Source organism: Passer montanus, unplaced genomic scaffold (assembly GCF_014805655.1).
Source record: "Passer montanus isolate IOZ18808 unplaced genomic scaffold, ASM1480565v1 scaffold39, whole genome shotgun sequence".
NCBI lineage: Eukaryota > Metazoa > Chordata > Aves > Passeriformes > Passeridae > Passer > Passer montanus.
Window position 1 is genome coordinate 5,113,447 of NW_024368707.1, and position 21,096 is coordinate 5,134,542.

General features: G+C 44.2%; 1 protein-coding gene across 3 annotated transcripts; it reads left to right on the forward strand.

Moving 5' to 3' along the window:
* Positions 1 to 3,901: 3,901 nt before the first annotated feature.
* On the forward strand, positions 3,902 to 20,797 carry PLA1A (phospholipase A1 member A). 3 transcript variants are annotated; one of them, XM_039717981.1, is made up of 11 exons: positions 3,902 to 4,028; positions 5,438 to 5,639; positions 7,178 to 7,355; positions 8,120 to 8,228; positions 11,183 to 11,284; positions 12,094 to 12,183; positions 13,032 to 13,199; positions 14,283 to 14,372; positions 14,826 to 14,934; positions 18,847 to 19,011; positions 20,299 to 20,797. In XM_039717981.1, exons 1-11 carry the CDS (start codon positions 3,956 to 3,958, stop codon positions 20,381 to 20,383), a joined length of 1,371 nt encoding a protein of 456 aa, XP_039573915.1. In that variant the 5' UTR covers positions 3,902 to 3,955; the 3' UTR covers positions 20,384 to 20,797. The 3 variants fall into 3 exon arrangements, with proteins under 3 accessions (XP_039573915.1, XP_039573916.1, XP_039573917.1); XM_039717982.1 differs by having other exon boundaries at positions 20,302 to 20,797; XM_039717983.1 differs by lacking the exon at positions 12,094 to 12,183.
* Positions 20,798 to 21,096: the final 299 nt, after the last annotated feature.

A 21,096-nucleotide genomic window follows, 5' to 3' on the forward strand; every position in this document is an offset into this window, starting at 1 on the left:
AGTGACAGAAACCCACATGGAACCTTTCTCTCCCTCATGTACATTTTCCCCTCTGTTCTTAATCTCTGACAAGTGTCAAAGGGGCTGCTCTGACTCATCACTGAAGGCTGCAGCATGAGCTGGAACAGTACTGCATCTTGGTGTCAAATTCAGTTCTTACAAAAACAGGATAATACTGATCCTTTCTCCAGAGCTGTGTTGGAATGCCCTGACATGTAACTCACAAATGGAGACAGGCCCATCCCATAAATCCCTTCTGCTCAGTGACAGAAACCCACATGGAACCTTTCTCTCCCTCATGTACATTTTCCCCTCTGTTCTTAATCTCTGACAAGTGTCAAAGGGAGCTTCCTACCCTGTAAAGGCTCCAAGTCACAGTGTTTACACCAGAAATGTAACATGGCCGTCTGATGCTGACTCATCCTCTTGTCAGGAAAAATCTCCTCCCAAGATGTCGGAGGCTTTGGACTGAACCTTGGTGCGGGGAGGATGCTTGCACACTACAGCTTTCCTGTAGGTCATGAAACCTTTGAGGTTAGGAGAGAGAAATCTGAAGCAAGCAGTTTCACTTTGAGACAGGTTATTTTAGGGTGGAAGGAACCACATGCATTTAAGGCAGGCCTGTGTTCTTCCTACTGAGCTGCTCCACGTTGTAGAAGATGATTAGGGTTTCACAGGGCAGACAAACTGAGAGAGAAACTTGAACCTAGAGGCTGGTGCCCTCACCTAGGCACTTCTACTTGGTGATACATGGTAAGGATGCATTCTCCCTTATGCATACTTATACAGGCATACCAGGTGGAAGATCAGAAAGCGCTCAAAAAAGGCTCAGATGGTTGGTTTTCCTCCTTTTCTGACAGAGTACCCAAGGAGACTTGCCCTTCCTCAGTTGCCAAAACAATCGTTGATGTTTACTTCCTGCTCTGTCATTGCTGGGACAATGAAAAACGGGGAGGTCAAATTGCTTTTTGCTGAGATAAGAACTAATCCTGGTTCCTCTGTCAATCCTGGGAGAAATACACAGGAGTCTGCATGCTTAACACAGAGCCATAGTTTCTACTTTCACAGACAAATGACAGAAAATACAGGAGCTCTGAGAATAAGTATTCCAGCAGTAGGGGGGATCCAGAACTTAATGAACAATAAGCTAAGCTCTGGGTGTATTTCATGCCCTTCTTTGAGTGCAAACCTCTCTCCACAGGGAGAGGTTTTAAATAGTCATCATTTGCTTAGCTAACACTTGGTTTCCCACAAGGTCTGGTGCTGCTACCCTAACTACATTGTTTCCAGTATCAAAAATTAGTTTTCCAGGCTAAGTGAATTTTCCTGTGATCAGATTTCCTTGACCATTGGGTATTTGCAGTGCTGATATTCCTCTGCCAGCTGTTGCTTTGTCGGGGGGGACTCAACACTTTCAGCTGAGTTTGGCACTTTCAGCATTGGCTTGAATGTGCAGACAGCACATTTTTAAAATTTTCTTTTTAATTAAAAGAATTTGTGCATAAAATCAAGTTTGTTTGCTTTTACTATCCCTGGCATTCTCAAGCAAATCACACTGTGCTTCATGACTGTGTGCTGTAAGGGACTGTTAAGAGAAATCTGAAGTGATTTGTAAGTCTTTGCAATAGTGCTCCCATTGCCATCATAATCACTTCCATTGGGAAGCAAAATAAGTGGCATTAAGTTTCTGAATTAATATAACTGTAATTACTCTGTAATCAAGTTCACAAGCAATAAAAATAAAACCCTTTATACCAAAATAGCTTTACTAGTAAGAGCATTTTAAGCACAGAGCAACTTGAGTGGCTTTTGCTGTTTGCATAAGGAATTGGCACAGTGTGCTGCTATAATTAAAAAAAAAATCCCAGGAATTAGTAAATCTGAGAATTCAGATTTAGTAGACAATTTAAAAGACATTTCTTTTTTAAAAAACACCAGTTTTGTGCATTTACAAAATTGTTAAACACCAGGATGTTGTTTGACAGCTCAGCAAATACACAAAATAAAACCAGATCTGCAAATCTTGGCCAAAGTTATGTTTAATTCCAGGGCTATAATACTGGTGCCTGCTTTATATTACAAGTAATTTCAAAATTTCCATAGGACTTGGCAAAGAAGGAATGGGCCCAATGGAGTGCACAGGCTTTATCTTACAATCTGAGAATTGTAAGATAAAATAAGATGAATCTGATGCTGGGGATGGAAAGATGAAGCATTGCCTGGAAGCCAGGAGATGGCTATTGGCATTGCAGTTTTCAGTCTTGGAAAATTGATTGGGTTGACAAACTCAGGCACATATTTGTGAGACACTGAGGACCTGCTTCTCTGACAATAAGCCAGCCTGATCCTGGAGGCAAGTATTTCAGGGTCAGAAGGTATCTCTGTATGTATCTCTGGAGGATGCAGTTGGAGTGGGATGCAATAGTCCTCCAGGCTAGGCAGCTGAGACTGCCTAAATTTCAGTGAAAACTGGAGAAATTTATCTCAGAAGATTTGGAAATAAGATGAACGTCTGCCTAAAACAGCCCCAAAGCCTTCAGTTGGAACAAACTGGGGTAAGGAAATCATTGCTATCACCAATAGCTCTAAAGAAAAGTACTGTCTGTTGCTTTTTGAAATGTATTTGGTTATCTTCCTGATCAGACTGAAGAAATTTCTTCATTTTGATGTTCAACTAAGCCACTGTAGATTAGTACCTGGACAGGGAACTTTGCTTGTTACCCTTCCTGCCATTTAGCACAGCAAAGCTGCCTTGTCCAGCACGACAGACCAACACAGAGGATACAGGTGTGTCCTTACCTGAAAGTCCATCTCAGCCAGGGATATGGGACCTCCACATCACCAATGTCATGTTACACATCTGGGTGTGCACTTCAAGAAGATTTGGTAATAAGATGAACTTCTGCCTAAAACAGCCCCAAAGCCTTCAGCTGGAACAAACTGGGGTAAGGAAATCTTTGCTATCACCAATAGCTCTAAAGAAATTACTGCTTTTTGAAATGCATTTGGTTATCTTCCTGATCAGACTGAAGAAATTTCTTCATTTTGATGTTCAACTAAGCCACTGTAGATTAGTACCTGGACAGGGAACTTTGCTTGTTACCCTTCCTGCCATTTAGCACAGCAAAGCTGCCTTGTCCAGCACGACAGACCAACACAGAGGATACAGGTGTGTCCTTACCTGAAAGTCCATCTCAGCCAGGGATATGGGACCTCCACATCACCAATGTCATGTTACACATCTGGGTGTGCACTTCTGCTTCTCCATCTGTATACATCAAAGTGGAAAAGTTTTTTATTCAAAGGTCTTTTTGAAGTATTTGCATGCTTATGATGCTGGTGCATTACTGAAGGGTGCCCTCACCCTAAAAAATGTAGTCTGGGCGTGTTTTGGTGATATGACCACCAGTTACATTTTAGCCTGCCTTTCCCTCACTTTTCAGATATAATCCACTGTTTTGCTTTATTTAGACTGTTACAGGTATCTGACCAAAAGCAGAAATACAGGAAAGACAGCAATGCAGCAGGAAAATACGATGCGAGGCTGATATGAATCTTCCTGGCATGGACTTACTGTGAAGCCTTGTGATAAACCAGCATCCCTAATGAGAATTTGGCAGAAAGGCCTAGGTAGCAAGGATAAAGCACTGTAACTCTATCGCTTGCTGGGATTGGTTTCACTGGCTGATTTCTGAAGTGAGAAGTTTCCTTTGAGGAAAGGGAGGTAGGGAGGAGAGGAAGATCAACATCTCCTTTAACCAAAAAGTCAGTGAAGCCTCTGCTTCAAATTTTGACTAATGGTTAAATAAAAGCAGAGGTAATTTCTCAAAATCCAAATTAGGTCATTTTCCCAAAAGTACACAGGCTGATTGATCATTACAGAGTCAAGCTGATCATTAACCACAGCTGTTTTTCCCCTGCACAATCCTTATACTTGTGTTGGACGAACAGGAAGATGGTTGAAGATCCGAAGAGAAAACTGCTCATGGTTCTTGCTCTCCTCTTGCTGCCCAGCTCAGCACAAACAGGTAAGAAAAACATGAGTGACTGGCAAGGGATTGAAGGTTTTACAGAGAAGGATCTGAATTCAATTTTCCCTAAACAAGCTGTATGTCAGGAGGTCCTGGCAATAACCTTGCTAGGTGCGGGGGAGAAAAAGTAGTGCAAGAATGGTCCTTGCTTCTCTTTTGTTTTGATTCAATCACTCTCAGTGACTTAATTCCCTTTACCTGATTTACAAGAACAATCCAGGTTTGCCTTGAAGTGTAAGGATGTAGAAAAGGGACCACTTGGCCTCTGGCAGTGGCATCTTTTACACATTGCTTCAAAAGGTGAGCAAGTGTGATCTGCAGTAGCTGAGAGAAAAATAAACAAATGCCACACTTCCATTTCTTTCCTTAATCGTACTGTCAATGAGACTGCCTTAGTGATCACATCTACAGTCCCACATCAGGTGCAGCTTCACTGCAGTGCACCTCCTGCCCTTCCTTTCCTCACTATCCCACTCATCTTATGCCAGTTCTCACTCACTGTGCTGGCACTGGAACCACTTTTGCTACTTAGACTGACTCATGACCTGCATTTTTTCCAAGCTGATCTCTAAAAATATCTCTTTCTTCCTTGTCAGTGCACAGGAAGACCAAAATAAACAACAGTGAGGGATAGTCACATCCTTCTAGAGGAATCTCAATATTGAATCTCACCCCTTTTTGCTGACCTATGCCAGCTCTAAAAGTAACACTGCTAGTGACACATACTGCTGAACTTCTGTGCTTATTGTCTAGCCTAAATTTGCTCAGATGCTTTACTAGCTACAGGTTGGGTGTTTATTTTTTTCTGCCTAGGTCAAAGAGCCTTCCAGCAGCAACATTTTCCTTTTCATAAAGCATTTTCATCAACTAAATGAATCAATTGTGAAATTATCAGTGACATATTTTTTCATCAGCATTCTCATACTTATTTCTGGATTTTTGATGCAATTGTCAGTTAGACTTGTACCTTCTACTAAGCCTACCAGAATTTGAATATAAATATCCCCATTCGGTAGTGCCTACCTGTCAGCAACCATTTTTAAAAGATCTAACAGCCACCTCATAAATGTACTTAGTACCTGGTGTAGGTGGCAAATTTGCTTAAAAAACCAGCAAAATATCACTCACCTCGTGGTAAAACAACTCTCAGAAGTCAAAGCTGGTATTATATCCATGGTTATTTTCCCAGACAGAACTGGTATTTCATCAAAGGACAGAAACAACTTTATCAGTCGAGTTAAGTTTCCAGATTTGTTTCATTTTAATTTATGCTAGAAACTTTTAATCTTTATCAACAGAAGTGAAATTGCTACCTTAATTTTCCTGATGAATTAGAATAAGGGGTGGTTTTTTTTTCCCATTGCACAGACCCAGACTAAATGTGCCACTCCCTCCATCCTGTGCAGGGAATACAGACAGGCTCTCAGAGCATCACTGCACAGATTTCCAGAGAGCCAGCTTTCTACGGGGCAGAAAACTTCAGGTCCAGTTTCTTCTGTTCACTTCCTTGAGCCCCAGCTGTGGAGAGCTGATCTCAGCTGATGATGGCATCGAGAACTACAGCTTCAACAGCAGCCTGGAAACCAAAATCATCATCCATGGCTTCAGGTGAGAGAAAGAAGAGCACTGTGACTAAGTTTTCACTGGTAAATTAAACACTGCACAAGCATTCCCAAACACCAGGTGGGCTGGCGTGGAACTCTCCTGCTTGTGTCACCTTCTTGTCTCCCCAGCAGAGTTGCTGCATGAAAAACAACTCCAAAGAGCAGAGACTGGAATTCTCAGCCCTAAACTGGACCCAGGAAGTTTCTGGGAGGCTGTTGGTGGAAAATGCTACTGACACCCCACATTACAGCATAACTTGAAATCCTTCAGTTTGTGACCAGTTGCCTTTTCTTGTGTGTGCTTCACACCCTTTGGAGCCTAAAAAAAAAGTTAGAAATTAATATAAATTCCTTCCTTCCTTCCTTCCTTCCTTCCTTCCTTCCTTCCTTCCTTCCTTCCTTCCTTCCCTCCTTTTTTTAATATTCATTTATAGGTTGTGTGACCTTCTTGTCTCCCCAGCAGAGTTGCTGCATGAAAAACAACTCCAAAGAGCAGAGACTGGAATTCTCAGCCCTAAACTGGACCCAGGAAGTTTCTGGGAGGCTGTTGGTGGAAAATGCTACTGACACCCCACATTACAGCATAACTTGAAATCCTTCAGTTTGTGACCAGTTGCCTTTTCTTGTGTGTGCTTCACACCATTTGGAGCCTAAAAAAAAGTTAGAAATTAGCATAAATTCCTTCCTTCCTTCCTTCCTTCCTTCCTTCCTTCCTTCCTTTTTTCAACATTTTTAGTTAAGAAGTCTTTTCTTTAAGATTCTTGTCCCATTAAATTATCTCCTTGGATTTCATGCCAAATAACCTGGGTTAATAAGCCATTTAGAACCACAAGGAGACTGATTATCCTTCTGTTCTTGAAAGTGTTGGGATTGGAGCTGGGTTTTTTTTTAACTGCCATCATTCTGCAAACTTTTGTGCCATTTTTTAGTCAGATGTGACCATATAATATTTTTTTGTTTTGAAGTACAAATGCCTGAATAGAAAGTGAATAGAAAACCAGGATGAAACCACAAGGTCTTCTCAGAAAACCAGCCTTTGATCATTCAAGTGAGATAGCACACTCTTCAGCAGATGGCATTAGGGGAACTGGGTAGAACAGAGCCTCCTTGGTTTTCCTGGAATTCTTTGGAATAGATTGTCTGGAGATGAGAAAATGTAGCAATGAAAGATCAGGTGATCTGCCAGTGACAGCAGAGAAGGATCCAGGTGTTCCCAGTCACCTCACTTACTCCAGGTGGGCTCTGTGGTGGCTAAATGAATCACCACAGAGAGAGTGAGATGTCAGCCTGAGCTCTGTAGATGTTCTTTCATTCATTAAAATATCTGGTTCCCTCACAAATCAGAGCATTCTGGAAAATGTCATTACACCACCACAAAAAAAACAAAAATCCAGGTGTGGGTGTCTGGCTCCAAAAATAACTTCCAGCCACTGCCAGGCAGCCTCCTCTGAGACATGTGAAGCTCCAGCACCAGTGAACAACACGGTGGCACATGGCCTGTTTGAGGAACAGCTAACATCCTTGTCTCTGGTGACTCCTCAGGGCTTTGGGTACCAAACCTTCCTGGATTGAAGGGCTTGTCCAAGCCATACTGCAAACCAGCCAGGTGAATGTGGTCGCAGTAGACTGGATTTATGGATCTACAGGAGCCTATCCCTCTGCAGTGGAAAATGTCACACAGCTGGCCCTTGCCATCTCACAGTTCATCAGCAAGCTCCTGGTAAGCTACTGTGCATTCCCAGTGCAGGGAACATGGTTGGGGAGCTGCTCCCAACCTGCTGTATCCAAGAGTTGGACAAGTGGACTTTTTTAATCCAGATTTTTCCTTTTTCCCTCTTTCAATTCAGGCTTGAGCATGCCACCATTTTTCTTCTTCCTTTGGAGTTTTTGAGTTTTGACTCAAAAAATCCCAGCTAACAGCTGGGATTTTCTGGAAAAAATCCCAGTTGTTAGCTGCCTCTCTGGTTCAGAACAAACCTAAAGTCTGCCTTGGGTCTTCTCAGATCCATATTCACTGGACACTCTTCTTCTTCTTCTTCTGCTGAGAAATTTTGTCCAGGAAGCTAGAGGGAGTGAGATTTGAGGCTGTATTATATTTGCTCTGGGCTTCAGATAAACTTCCCAGTATGTGGAAATATCCAGAAATGTCCTGTCCTGTTCTGTTCGTGCAAAGCACAGCTGAACAAGACTTCTGCAATCAGGGTGATGAATCCTTGTGTTAACCAGCTAAATATAAACTCTCCATGAAATGTTTGCACTGCTGACCAACCTGATTAGGGCTGGGTTTGCATCCATGGACCTGAAGAAAGGCCCTGAAAAACATGAAGTGCAATACCCATCATTTCCTTAAGTATTTGGTTTCCCACTGTACGCCTCAAAAGCAATCCTACATTAGGAGAGTTATAGAGCTGCTGTGTGGGCTGGGACAGGGTATTTCACTTTTCTGCTACAGAAGCAGTAATTTGTGTTACTGTCACCCTGCAGGCCCTGGGAGTCTCAGGGACATCTATCCACATCATTGGGGTGAGCCTGGGAGCACATGTCGGGGGCCTGGTGGGGCACTTCCACGGCGGCCGCCTGGGACGGATAACAGGTATCACCCCCTGAGTCTGGGGTCCTCACCTGCCCTTCAGGAGAGAGAATGAAAGGGCAAGAAAGGGGAGGCATTCAGAGCGGTCTTTTAATTTCATAAGGGCTCACTAGATCCAAGCTTATGGGCTTCTCCCTAGATTCTGACAGCGCCTTTCCAACATCAGGCCCCTCCATGCTGCCAAAAGAACACAAGTATTTGTAAAAAGGTCCTTCCACCTCTGCTACACTCTTCAAACTTGTGACAGCTTAGCAAAGTATGAGCCCTCATGTCTAGTGAAAGCCCACAACACTCATAAGCTTTGCTTCCAAATGATAGCATGTACATGTGGTTCTTAGAATTTAGCCACAATGCAGTTGTGGGGGGAGCAGCAGGAGTGAGCAGTTCTGCAAGAAAACATGAGCTGAGATCCAAGGGGACAGTAACATGGGCAGTGGCCTCACAGACAAGGGATACAGTCCTACTGTGTCTGGGCAAGAAGAGCAGAGCAGGTCCAGTGACAGGAACCAGGGTCATGCACAGTCTATTTGTAGTGATGAGGAAAGCCCAAGATGAAGCTGGGAAGTCAAGTCAGGACCAAGCAGGGCCAACAAGGCAAAGGCCAGGGCATGGCATCCCTACCACACAGCTCAGGCAAAGAACAAATGCAAGAGCCTGAGCCAATGTTGGCAGGACCCAGATGAGGCTCCTTGCTGTTCTCCCCTACAAGTTGGCTGTCCTCACAGTAGGCTGGTCTAATGCCACCAAACTGTACCAAATCAGAGCTGACCTTCAACACAGCCAGACTCCTGGGTGTGAGGAAGAGGCTCCACTGGGGGAATTACAGAGCAAAATGGTTATAGGCTGATCCTGTCATTTAGAGGTTTTGGTGCACTGAGGACTTGTTCAGCATTTAGGTGTGAAGCATGAAAAAAGTCACAGAATCATTTAGGTAAGAAGAAACTTTGGAAGGTCTCTAGTCTACATACCACCACCACCACCATCACCCCTCCTCAAAGTGGGGCTGAATTTTATCTCATATCAGATTGCCAAGTGTTTTACTACATTCTGGGTATCCCCATCCAGAGAGATTCATTTTGATAGGAGGGGAATGCTACTAAGAAGGAACAGACAGTCTCCAGCAGTCTGGCCTCAGGTCCTGCTGCCTCAGCCCATGCTGGTCTGTCCACAGAGGTATCCTCAGGAAGGGTCTCACTCCACGCTTGGCTGGGCAGTCTAGAAAAATGTTAGTTCAGTTTTCACAGCTACCCATGGTGCATGAAACACAGGCATTTCTTAACAGGAAGTGAATTTCATGTTGAGCCCTTGTTAAAGCTGTGAATCAAAGTTTACATTAGGAGAAAATTAGAATAGCCTCTGTTCTGCACTAGAATTTTATGATCAGTGATGTCTTCAGATGAGCAGAAGCAGACACATTTTCATGAAACCATGGTAATTAACTTCAGAGTTAAGCTCTCTTTCCCTTTATGTTGTCTACATGTAATAGAAGCTCTGTAGATTTTTGTATTGCGTTTTAAACTCTGCTAGAATACAATCCCTTTTCTACATTCCTGTTTGTCCTGTGATTTCATAGGCACACTGGGCACTGCAGATTACAGTTCAGATTTAGGAGCCTGAAGACAGTTTGGGTGAGACCCAAGATATGCCTGATCTCATCTCCTGATGAGATTGTTTGTCCTGTGATTTCATTCACATTCTTGTTTGTCCTGTGATTTCATAGGCACACTGGGCACTGCAGATTCCAGTTCAGATTTAGGAGCCTGAAGACAGGTTGGGTTAGACCCAAGATATGCCTGATCTCATTTCCTGCCTCCTCACAAATTCCTCACACAGGAATTTGACCCCAGAGCCACAATTTGCTGAAGTGTATGTTATATTAGGTTTCTGCCTCTCACTAAGAATTTTATGCCACACTAAATAACAATTTTCAGTGTCTTTTAAAGCTTTTAACTACAACGTGGTCTGTGGAAGTAGGTGGGGAACCTCTCAGCTTTTTGAGTTTACCAAGATTAAAGAGCACTAAAGTCTTATTTTTAGCTTTTATTTACAGAAAGAACAGAAAATAAGATTTTTTTTTTCCTTCTTTTCCTCCTTCCCTCTCCCCTCACAAATGCAGACATGCCCATTTGTATATTGTTGGTACTGCCTTCTCCATACAGAATTAATGAGACTGAGTCCAAAGCTGTGAAACCAGCCAGCTCCAAGGTTAATTGGCATGTGGAGCAGACCTGCTTCCTAAAGTATTGTTGCCTGGGGAGTGAAAAAAAAAAAAGTTTTGTGAGGTTACTTTTCTATAAAACGAGAACAGGACAAACCTCGGGGAAAAAAAATTAATCTGCTTCTTGGTATTGCCAAGGACACTTTTCTGTGTTCCTTTGAGTCCACAGAAGTTGCTCTAGGAGCAAGTTTTAGGCAAAAATGTAGATGATTGCTAAAGACTCAATTTTATTTGTGGGGAAAGGGCTCATAAGCCTCTTTGGTTTAAAACTGTTAGGTAGTATGAAACTTCTGTAATTCCTGAGTTGGTTAATGTCTGGGGTGCTGAATTCACCAAGTAACTGCTGATCTGCAGTGACATTTCTCAGACTGTAGTGCTAACACACATGACAGTACAATTTGGGAAAGCATTAAAAAGTTTGATTCTCTTTCACCAAAACTTCAAGAGACACTATGCACTCTCTTTGTTAGAGCTATTTAAGGCTCAGTCATGGCATTACAGCATAAAACCTTTAGTTAAAACACTGCCAAAGTGTGTGGAACAGTGGGAACAATGCAAGGAAGCTGTAGTGGAAGTTGTCTCTAGCAGAAACTATTCTGGAGCTTACTTGCTGAGACCTGGGAATAATTTATTATATCTGCCTAGCACTATTTTTAAAGTCCTAGATAAAGTAACTGGTCCAGAAATAAGAAAGAGAGGGGCTGAAGAGTACTTGTTGAGGTGTTTGATTTTGTTACAGCCCTGGATCCTGCAGGCCCTAAGTACACCAGAGCCAGCCCCGAGGAACGTCTGGATCCTGGGGATGCCCTCTTCGTGGAAGCCATTCATACTGATGCTGACAGTAAGCTGGCTTCCCTCTTCCTCCACTGGCCTTCTGTTCCTCCTGGTATCATTATTGCTAAGGAGTCTGTAGGTCATTGTCCCTTTTTTTGCCAAACTACTATGAGTTCAAGTTCAGTCTGAGGAAATTTCTTGTTAAGAAAGGTTTTGATGATGAATTCATACCCCAGAGCACTTTAAACAACAGACAGGCGGAGATTGCTACAGCAGAGTGAGTTTATGCAGAATGAGCTCAGCATGACTTTTACTGCCTGAAGAGAATTTATAGGTCTAACCTCACTTTGTTTTTTCCTGCCTGATGTAAGAAAGGTGCCACCCAGCGTGCTGTTGGAAAGTAACAGAGTCAAACCAACAGCTGGTGCAACAACAGAGTAACTTCTCTAAAGCACTGAGGTTCCACATAGGCAGAACCTCTCCTAAGGAATAATGTGGTGCCTTTGAGTCACACCTTTTGCCTGGAGACCATGAAAACCTCTACCAACACAACTCTCAATTATCCTTCATAATCCCACATTAAGGCTCTGGTCAGTTTAGCTCTCCTTTACATAGAACCAAGAACTAGAGTTGCTGAGCTGGTGGTTAAGACACAGTTTCCAGTCATTTTGGTGGCAGGGCCTGGAGCATTTTCTGCTCCATGCATCAAACATGCACATGTAGAAGCAGGAAATCTGGCCTTGATGTCTCCAGCATTAGAGCTGGCTCCAGTACTACTAATGCTCAACCAATTATTGGGACCTGTCATCAACATGTAGGGTAAAACCTACAGAAGAGCCAAGCCTGAGAATGAAGTGGCATTTCACCTCCTTTCAGATTTTGGGATCCGGATTCCTGTAGGCCACATAGATTATTTTGTCAATGGAGGCAAAGATCAGCCAGGATGCCCCCGATTCATCTCTGCAGGTAAGAACACTCTCTGGCCAAGCAAAGAGCTTTCATGGCCATTTAGCAGACTGGGGAAATGCTCTTGCAAGCAGCTCTTGCTACAGCCATGGCAGTCAGCAAAGTGAGACAAACATATTCACAGCCCACATCTCTTCTCAGCAGTACAAGAAACAGTGAAATTAAAATCACATACTGATCAAGTGTCTTGGTGGCACTGCTGTCAGGAGATGTGATGTTGGTGATGCTTCTCTTTGACACAAAACCCTAGCTTCAGCAGAGATGACACTTTGCTAGAAAGGCTCTTAGGTAGCACTAACAAAAGCTGCTTTTTGTTTTCATGCTGGAAGTTGTGTCTACTTAGAGAGAGAGTTTGTGCAACTACTGTCCTTTTCTTCTAGAGAAGAGGACTTTCCACAGTAAACTGTGTGGACTCACTAACATTTAAATATGTTCTGTATGAGTCAGGTGCATTGAGGGTCAGCTTTCCTGAGATACCTATGGTACCTCATTTCCCATAGCTGGGGTTTCAGTGCAGGTGGGAGTCAAAGATGCTGCACCCCCTAAGAGAGAGCTTGATTGATGGCCTGATTGATGGAACACTGACAGAAACCTTACAGTCCTGTGGTCCCTCTCTTCCAAGGGACTCAGTCTGAGAGATAGACACATTTCTAACTTCCCACAGGACTTTTCTTGCAGTGGGATGTGGGCTTGTAGCCACAGAAATGCCCTGGAAAATGTTATTAATGGGAATGTGATCACTGCAGTAACAGTGTTCCTTCACTCCCAGTTCCTGGGAATGAGCAAAAAACCTGAAGCTGACAGGAAGACTCATGGCTGCTTTTCTCTGATTTATTTTTTCCTTGCAGGCTATAACTTCCTGATCTGCGATCACATGAGGGCTGTGCATCTCTACATCAGTGCCTTGAGCCACCCCTGTCCCATCGTGGGGTTCCCCTGCGCAAGTCATCAAGATTTCCTAAATGGTCACTGCCTGGACTGTGAAAAACCCTTCCTGTCCTCCTGTCCCAGAATAGGTACGGTACCAGCATGAGATGTGCCCGGAGCAAATGACAATACATTCCTGATGGTGTCAGTGCAGAGCACAGGATGCAGCCCAGATTTCTCTGAGCAGGATTTGCTTTGGATCTGTTTGGGAAGAGTGACAAACTGTTTTGTTTTATGGCTTATGTAGATACATTATAAAAACTCATCTATTGACCAGGGTTGAACAACAAAATCTTGAACATTTCTGATCTTTAAACATTTCCTAGGGCCCAGATATATGTTGAAAGAAAGTTTCCAGAATCCCCTGCCCGAATGAGTAGGCAATCAGTAAAAAAAAATTTTTGTTTAGAGAAGCAGCTGGAAATTTTAGTTCAAGCCTGAAGTCCCAGTCTTCTACACTATTCAGGGCTGCTGAGTCACTTCCTTTTCATAAATTTCTCCAAAGATTAACTCCTTAGACTGGGAGAAGGTAATAGGTGCCTCTTTTAGGCTTCTGAAACTGGTCTGTGGAATGAGGAAAGGAAGTGTCCTCTGCTGCTATTTGCAGTCTGGTGCCAGAGGAGCATAAAGAGAGGCCTTTTTTGGCACAGGTTCTCTCAGATCAGCCACCTCTCGCTCATCTCACCAAACCATTTTGCCAGCTATTCAACAATGCAGACCATGAGTTGTGGTGGTTTCCTAATTTGACCAAGGAATTCAATTTCCCTTGTGTTTGCACTGTCATTTACATCTGCACTAAGTTTCCTGACTTGGTAGTCTTTAGTCTTGCTCATTTTGCACAGATGCAGCTAACAACAAAGTGTGTTAGCAGAGGAATGAAAAGAAAGCCAATAAATGAAATATTGAAAGAAAGCAGTAAAGGAAAAGAGGGTCTCTGGTGATGATTACCTGGGGTAGCCAAGTGAGGGAACGTTAACCTGTCAGACACCACAAACTTGTACTTGCTCTGATTTGCACTGGTATAAGAAAGGGACCTGTTCTCCAAGACAGGGGAGTCAGGCAGGGTGAAAAGGAGGTGACTGATATGTACTATATTTCTGTTATATTTCTTGCTTATATTTCTATTCTGTCATTCATGGCTTTCTCTGCACTGACTTTATTTCTCCCTGCAGGTCTGCTGGAGCAGGCAGGTGTCAACATGAGCAGGCTGCCCCAGGAAGTGAAAGTTTTTTTAATGACCAGTCCTTCAGCCCCATTCTGTGGTAAGTAGCATGACAGAAAAATGAGTCAGAGGGTGTTGGCCAATGGGGCAGACTCTCTGAGGACCCCAGGATGGATCACAGCACTCTACCCCATCAGAGTCAGCTTCTGTGGGCCTTGGGGTCTGAGACACACCACTGAAGAGAAATAACCTTGCACATCTCCTCCATAAAGCCCTTTCCAACAGATTTGTTAGTGTGGGCACAGCCCTGAACTAACACAGCCACACATGTTTCAGGGCTGAAGTACAAGGGGTTGAAAATGCATGTTGGTTCACACTGGGCTGTGCAGACATGGCCTCTGTGCCTAACATAGCACAAAGACTTGATTCTTTCTTATGTCTGTTCAATCTTTTCTGCTGGTGGGGACAGTGAATGAGTGCTAGAGCCCCTCTTTTGTCATGGGCAGGTCCTACAGATAGTACGTGTCCTCACACCCCCATTCTTCTTGCTCAGTCCACCACAGCCTGGTTGAGTTCCAGTTGCAGAAGAAAAGAAACAGAGTCACCAGCATTGAAATCAGTTTCAGCAGCAACAGCACCAAGGACACAGCAAAGATCACCATGTGAGTGACAGTGCATGCTTCTGGCCTGCTTTTCCCAGCTCCATGAGTAAGGATGTTTATCCTAGTCCAGAAAAAGCACAACAACAGTGTATTTCCCTGAAGAACCACAACCTTGTTTCTTGAGTCCCACCACATTTTCCTTAAATGCCTTCAAGAATCAGGCATGTGCTACCATTACTCAGTAACCCTGACTGGGTCCGTGTCTTTCCCAAGTGCACAAAGCATTAGGAACACCTTGGGAGCCCCTGATTTGCATACTTTTGTGTGGCTGCACCAGTTCCTTTTCCACACCATACCCTGACCTGACTCCACTTCAAACTGCAATCACTGTCAGATAGAATAGCCCTGCTCTGGCAGACAGAGGTGGCTTACAGCAGGACCCCAATCCACCAGAGGCTCCAGAGGGATGGGCTTGGTGGCTCTGACATTTCTCTTGATGCCCAAGAGTGGCAAAGAGGAGACAAGTGCACCTCAGCATAGCCAGAAATGTGTTAGTATTTGTTGGCTCTGCAGTAACGCAGCAATGCTCTCACTCCCATTGCAGGCAAAAGCAAGGGGCAGGGGACCAAGACCCACTGTGTAGATAGAAAGATGCCTCTTGAAAACACCACCCTCCACCACAATGTGTCTGATTAAAAGATCAGACTGCACAGCTTCTACAGCTCTTGCCACCAGGGGATTTCCCCACCACAACAAGTTCCGCAGTCTTCCTTACTTCTCCCTACTCCTTGCCCATTGCTCTGGACTGGGAACCACAATGCAGCTAACACATGCTGCTGGCTGCCTCAGGAAGCAGGAAAGCAGCCTGCTAAAGAGTCCCAGACAGCTCTCCTGGGATCACAGGGGTTCCAGTGCTGGCTCCCACACAGTCCTTACTGCTAAGCCAAAATACTGTGCCCTGGAGCTCCTTGTGTTGCTGATTCAGTCGTGGGCACCAGGAGTTAGGGGGCAGAAATGGGGAAGGAGAAGCCACACTCTAGGGTACTTTCCAGAGTGACGTAGATGCTTGGTCACAGATTTCCAGCCAGGCACCACAATTTGGGTTTGTACTCCAGCCTGGTGGAGCTCAGTCTGTTCAACTATTCCTGGTTTGGAATCCGAATCTGCTTTTTCCACGGATGCAGGAGGGAAGAAATAGTAATGCCCAGGTCAAACCAGGACCCGTGCAGCACTTCCACTGGCATTTGTCGGACGCTAAGTTTGGTGGGAGTCCAGCAGGAGGCATGTGAGCGCTGGGGGGAAAGGAAGTGAGCCAGGCAGGCAATCCCGAGGCTTTGCTGTACCCTCCGGTTTTAATGAGACAGTGGAGTTAGAGCAGGGTAACCGAGCCAGAGATGCCCTGCGGGGGGAAGCAGCAGCTGTGTTTCTTTTAAATGCCTTTCTTAGAAGCTCAAAGCTAAACTGAAACATTTGCTTACAGCAATAAACCTACAGATTTGAGAGTATAAAATTGAAGATGTCCATTTTATTTCCCACTAGTAGCAAAGGGAAAATTTCTCTGCTGTAGGCAAAGCTCAGCCTTCCAGTGCAGTCAAGTTCAGAGTATCAAATGGGCATCTAAACATAGATCCTCACATCACAGTTGAGACACTGATCGATCAGTGACTTATCTCAGATGATCTGTCATGTATATCACCCTGCAGTTTCCCAGAAGTGCAGAGGGACTTACTTGGGAGTGTTCAGCTAGTCTCAGATCTTCAGCAAAGGACTTACATGGTTGTGTCTTGCCTCAAACTGCCCTTCTCGTCTCCTCTCCCAAATATCCATTCCAACCTTACTGCTCCCCACATGTTGCTCAGAATGCCCCAAGAGAGATGTCCCCAAGCTTCAGTAGCTGGTATGGGGCTGATGAGTGAGGAGTTTGTTACACGGGACACTTCCCAGCTGCACTGCTGTGTGCTTACACATCACATGACATCATCCCCCATATCCAAGAAAACATACCTCTGAAGCCAGCCAAGTCTCATAAATCCATCCAAACGTTGTGCAGGATTAGACCAAGTGTCAGTCCCAGGAGTGGCTCTTTCAACGTGGTTAGCCGTTCTGTGTTCCTCTGTCCATGGACAACATACCATAGAGAGATGGCCTCCATTCACTATCCATTATTCACTTTTATGACCACAATTTTGCTATGATTCTTTTTTTTTTTTTTAGCAGCTTCAAGCCAGAATGGTTAGCCATTCTGTGTTCCTCCTCCAACATGCCATAGGGAGATGGCCTCCATTCAGTATCCATTATTCACTTTTATGACCACAGTTTTGCCATGCTTCTTTTTTTTTAGCAGCTTCAAGCCAGACACAGACACACAAAACCTAGCAGCTACTGCTGCAGTGTAAGGGAGGGACTGGGTGTACTGGTGTGGGTTGGCTGCTGTGAGTGCTGCCGTCAGCCTGTGCCTGAGAGTTACTTTGGTTAGCAGAATTGTAGGCTCTTCCTGACCCTTTTGTCACCTCTCCCCTTTCCCTGCCATCATGTTTCTGATCAGACAGTCACCCAGGTGCTTCTGGGACCGTGCCAAGCCAGCTGCACACAACATTCTTCATGAGCACAAGGAAATCAATTATCTCCATGCTCTAGGAGGTGCCAAATAGATGAAGTGCAAGGCCTCCTGGATGGACTTCATAGAAGGGACTTAAAATACCTGGGAAGCACAGATCTGTGGCACACAACTCACTGGGCTGTGGTCATTGGCTCATTACCAAATCTCTGTCATTTCTCAGTTCACATTGCCTGGGTAAGAGCACAGGGATGGACAAAGGTCCCTCTATCCAAACATCCCACCTTCAACATGATCAAAAGCAAGTAGCTACAGAAGAGTATAAAAAAAATCTCTCTATAAGCGTGTAGCAATACTTCCCCAAAAAGTTTCCCTGTGTCTAGTTACATCTCAGGGACTTTCAGAGCCAAATATGAGATCATTATCCTTACTAGCTTTTGTGTTCCACAAACCTGTCCAGTCCTCCTCCCTTGACTTGTACAGTCGTATAAACTTCCAGGCATTCCCAACATCTCAAAGCAAGGACTTTAACAGCTTGAAAGGAGTGGTACTCTGTGCAGGGGACATTCTTTTTGAGCCTGACACTTCATAGCTTTCTTTGAGGACCCCAGTTTGTGTACTGATCCCCACTGATCCCTATCCATGCCATTCGCCATTTCACAGATGTTGACTTATCTACTACTTACCTGTTATATTATCTCCTTGAGCCAGGTCTCATGAGCTCTCAGAGAAATATAACACACCTGAGATAGCCCAGCTACCTCAATGGCATGAAATCAGCAGGATGGCTTCTGAGGTAGTGTTGGTAACATAAAGTTTTAATAAAAGGCAAAATAACAAAGCCATTTACAGAGAAAAACCTAAGTTAGGGGCAAAAAAACACCCCACAAAAGCGATTAGTTCTTTTGTTCTCTTCTTTTCCTCCTAAATTGCTTAGGGGAGACTTTTTTGTTTCTGTCCAATTGAGTATCCTTAAGTTTGAGGTGAGGTCCCTAAAGTCTTATGAAGTGTCTTTTTACCAAACTGAGGAAAGAAACTTCTAAGCTTTTTCCTTTTTAAGGAGACAAAAGATAATTTAGCCACTCCATCAACAAGAAACACATTCCTACACTTACCTCTCTGTGGCAAGCTGAGCAGTGTTTCAATCAATATGCTACAGTAAGAAGAGTTGGTGATGGAAGGAAGGCTATTTATACAGCAATATTCCTGAATACAGAGGTAAAACATGGAGAGACAGTCTGTAAGATGCTCATGCAATGCCTTGTTTTGACAGACGAGTCTTCTCACTCCATTTTGTTATGTGAGGGCTTCACAATACTACTGCAGATTCCTCCAGTGCTTCCATGGATCTGCATGTGGACTGTATCTGCAGGTTGACTGAGCACATCCCTCACATCTCTCACCCTGCCTTGCAGACCCAAGGACCAGGAGACAGGCAAAAGGCTGCTGGCCCACCGAGTTCCCCTCTGCCAGATAAACAGCGTGACCCTGAAGTATATCCCCAAGAATCTTTTTTGGAGCAAGGATGAGCCATCCATTGTTGGCAAGTTCTGTGTAGCACCACTGCCTCTCAATAGCAGGTAAGCCTCAGGAATGTCATACAGGGATGCACTGAGCCTATGGATGCAGCCTGTGGTTTGAAGCAATGCATTTTTCCTCCTATTTAGGGAAAAACTTAAAGAGGTCTTTTCCATCACCTCTGTGTCCCTATGTAACTGATTTTGTATTTGTGAAAGAGAAAAGCTACACAGGTGGTTTTCTAGGAGTTTTCTAAAATTCTTCCGCCAGAATAAAAGTGTTGTGCCATGGAAGGAATAGGGCTGCAACTCACATCACCTTGAAGATACTTAAGTCACAAACCATAGCAAAAGCTTGTACTAACTAGAATTTATTCTTTTGTCCTGGTTTGCCCTCTCCATCTTCCCCTGTCTACAATGGGCCCCCATCTAAAACATGACAGATGAACATTTTTCAGGATGAGAAAACAGAAGACAAATAATATATTTCTGTGTCTTATACAGCAAGGTTTATAAAGTACTAAGGCTACAGACAACCATTTTGGCATTTTCTAGGTCAGACATGGTAGAGTACATACCTTTAGCCATAGTTACCTTTCCCAGAGTAAAAGCAGCCAAGTCCTTCTCATTCTGAGAGAGATAATTATCTTCTCCATAATACAATATTCTTGACAGGAGTTTTGCAGATCCAAAGGTCTTGCAGGCAGACAAAACAGCTGGGTTTATACTGACAAACTAAACTGTCCATCCACATTGCTTCTGAAATTCTGGCTCAAGGCTGAAGCAAGCTAGTGAATATTTCAAAGCAGGTTCAAATTCTGTTTTGATGGACAGTAAGGAGGCTGAAGTTCTAGGCAGTAAAAATATATCCAGCAGACTCAGACTGGGGAAGAAAAAAGGGAATTCTATAGAAATACCAGGTAGTCCCTTGAGTATAAGGACTACTCCTTACTAGCATGTTTTGCACTCCAGAGTTGGGATGGATGTGTTTTTGTCACTTATGAATGGGACAGCAAGGCACATTGCCTGCAAGAGATGCTAACCTGCACCCCTGGAAGCACTGGACTTGGCTTTGGTACAGATAGCAAGCTGTAGAGTTGCACAGGCTCACAACTGTGCTCCTGTCACTATGCTGGGAGCGCTCAGAGCAGCAGTGGTGCTGCACAGGTCAAGGAAAGGTGAAGGACACAAGCCTGTGCATGTCCTTCCAGCCAGTTCATCCAAGCCAGGGAACAGCACCCCATTCCCTACCCCTTGCAAAGCAGTGCAGGGTCCAGCAGTTTGCTTGCTTTTGTGTTAGGATAGCAACCTCCACCTGCCCAGCCTGATCTCTCTGTGTTCTTCCCACAGCAGGACCATGTCATGTCTGCCCTGGAGCCTCACCCTCCCCAGCAAAACAGACATCTCGTATGACCTGCCTGCTGCTTGTGCCTAGCTCTGCCTTCAGGATACACAGAACCAGAAAGGAGTCCTAAACCTATTGCTGCTCTCTTCTCCCAGATGATACTTTCACCATAAAACTGGATGGGTTTTTTACTCCCTGCATAAAGGGCAAGATGTAAAGGGAAAGAAGTGCATGGCAGATTGACAAATACAAGGTTAACTGGTTACAGCAAAATCTTCCAGTTAAAAGACTGGATTGACACTTTTGTCTCACAGGTTCTGTACCCAGCTCTCAAAGTGAGACAGGAAAGTCATTTAAGGCTTGAATCTGTATGAATGAAGGAGAGGATAATATCACTCTTTTTATAGTGGGAGCATTAGTATAATTCATTAGTGTTTTATATATAAACTGTTCTGTAATCTTCATATTAAAGGTGAGAGGTATTATTTACCTCAGCAAGGGAAACTGTGTGGTCCAGGTTTGGCACATGAAGGAGCCATTCTTAGCCAGAGCTCCAATGGGAAACTCATTAGTTCCCATCTACAAGATGCTTTCAGAGGGAGACCCTATTGATTTCACAGCACATAAATCTCTCTGAAGCTCATGTGAAGTGAAGCAAGCACCAGGAGCAGCACAGAGCTCTCACATCCAATTTTGCACTGCTTCCACCATCTGCCCAGAAGAGACGGTAGTAGGAGAATGGAGCGCTGTAGCCACAGGGCCACCTACCACAAATTAATCCCAGGAACTCAGCACAGCCCTTC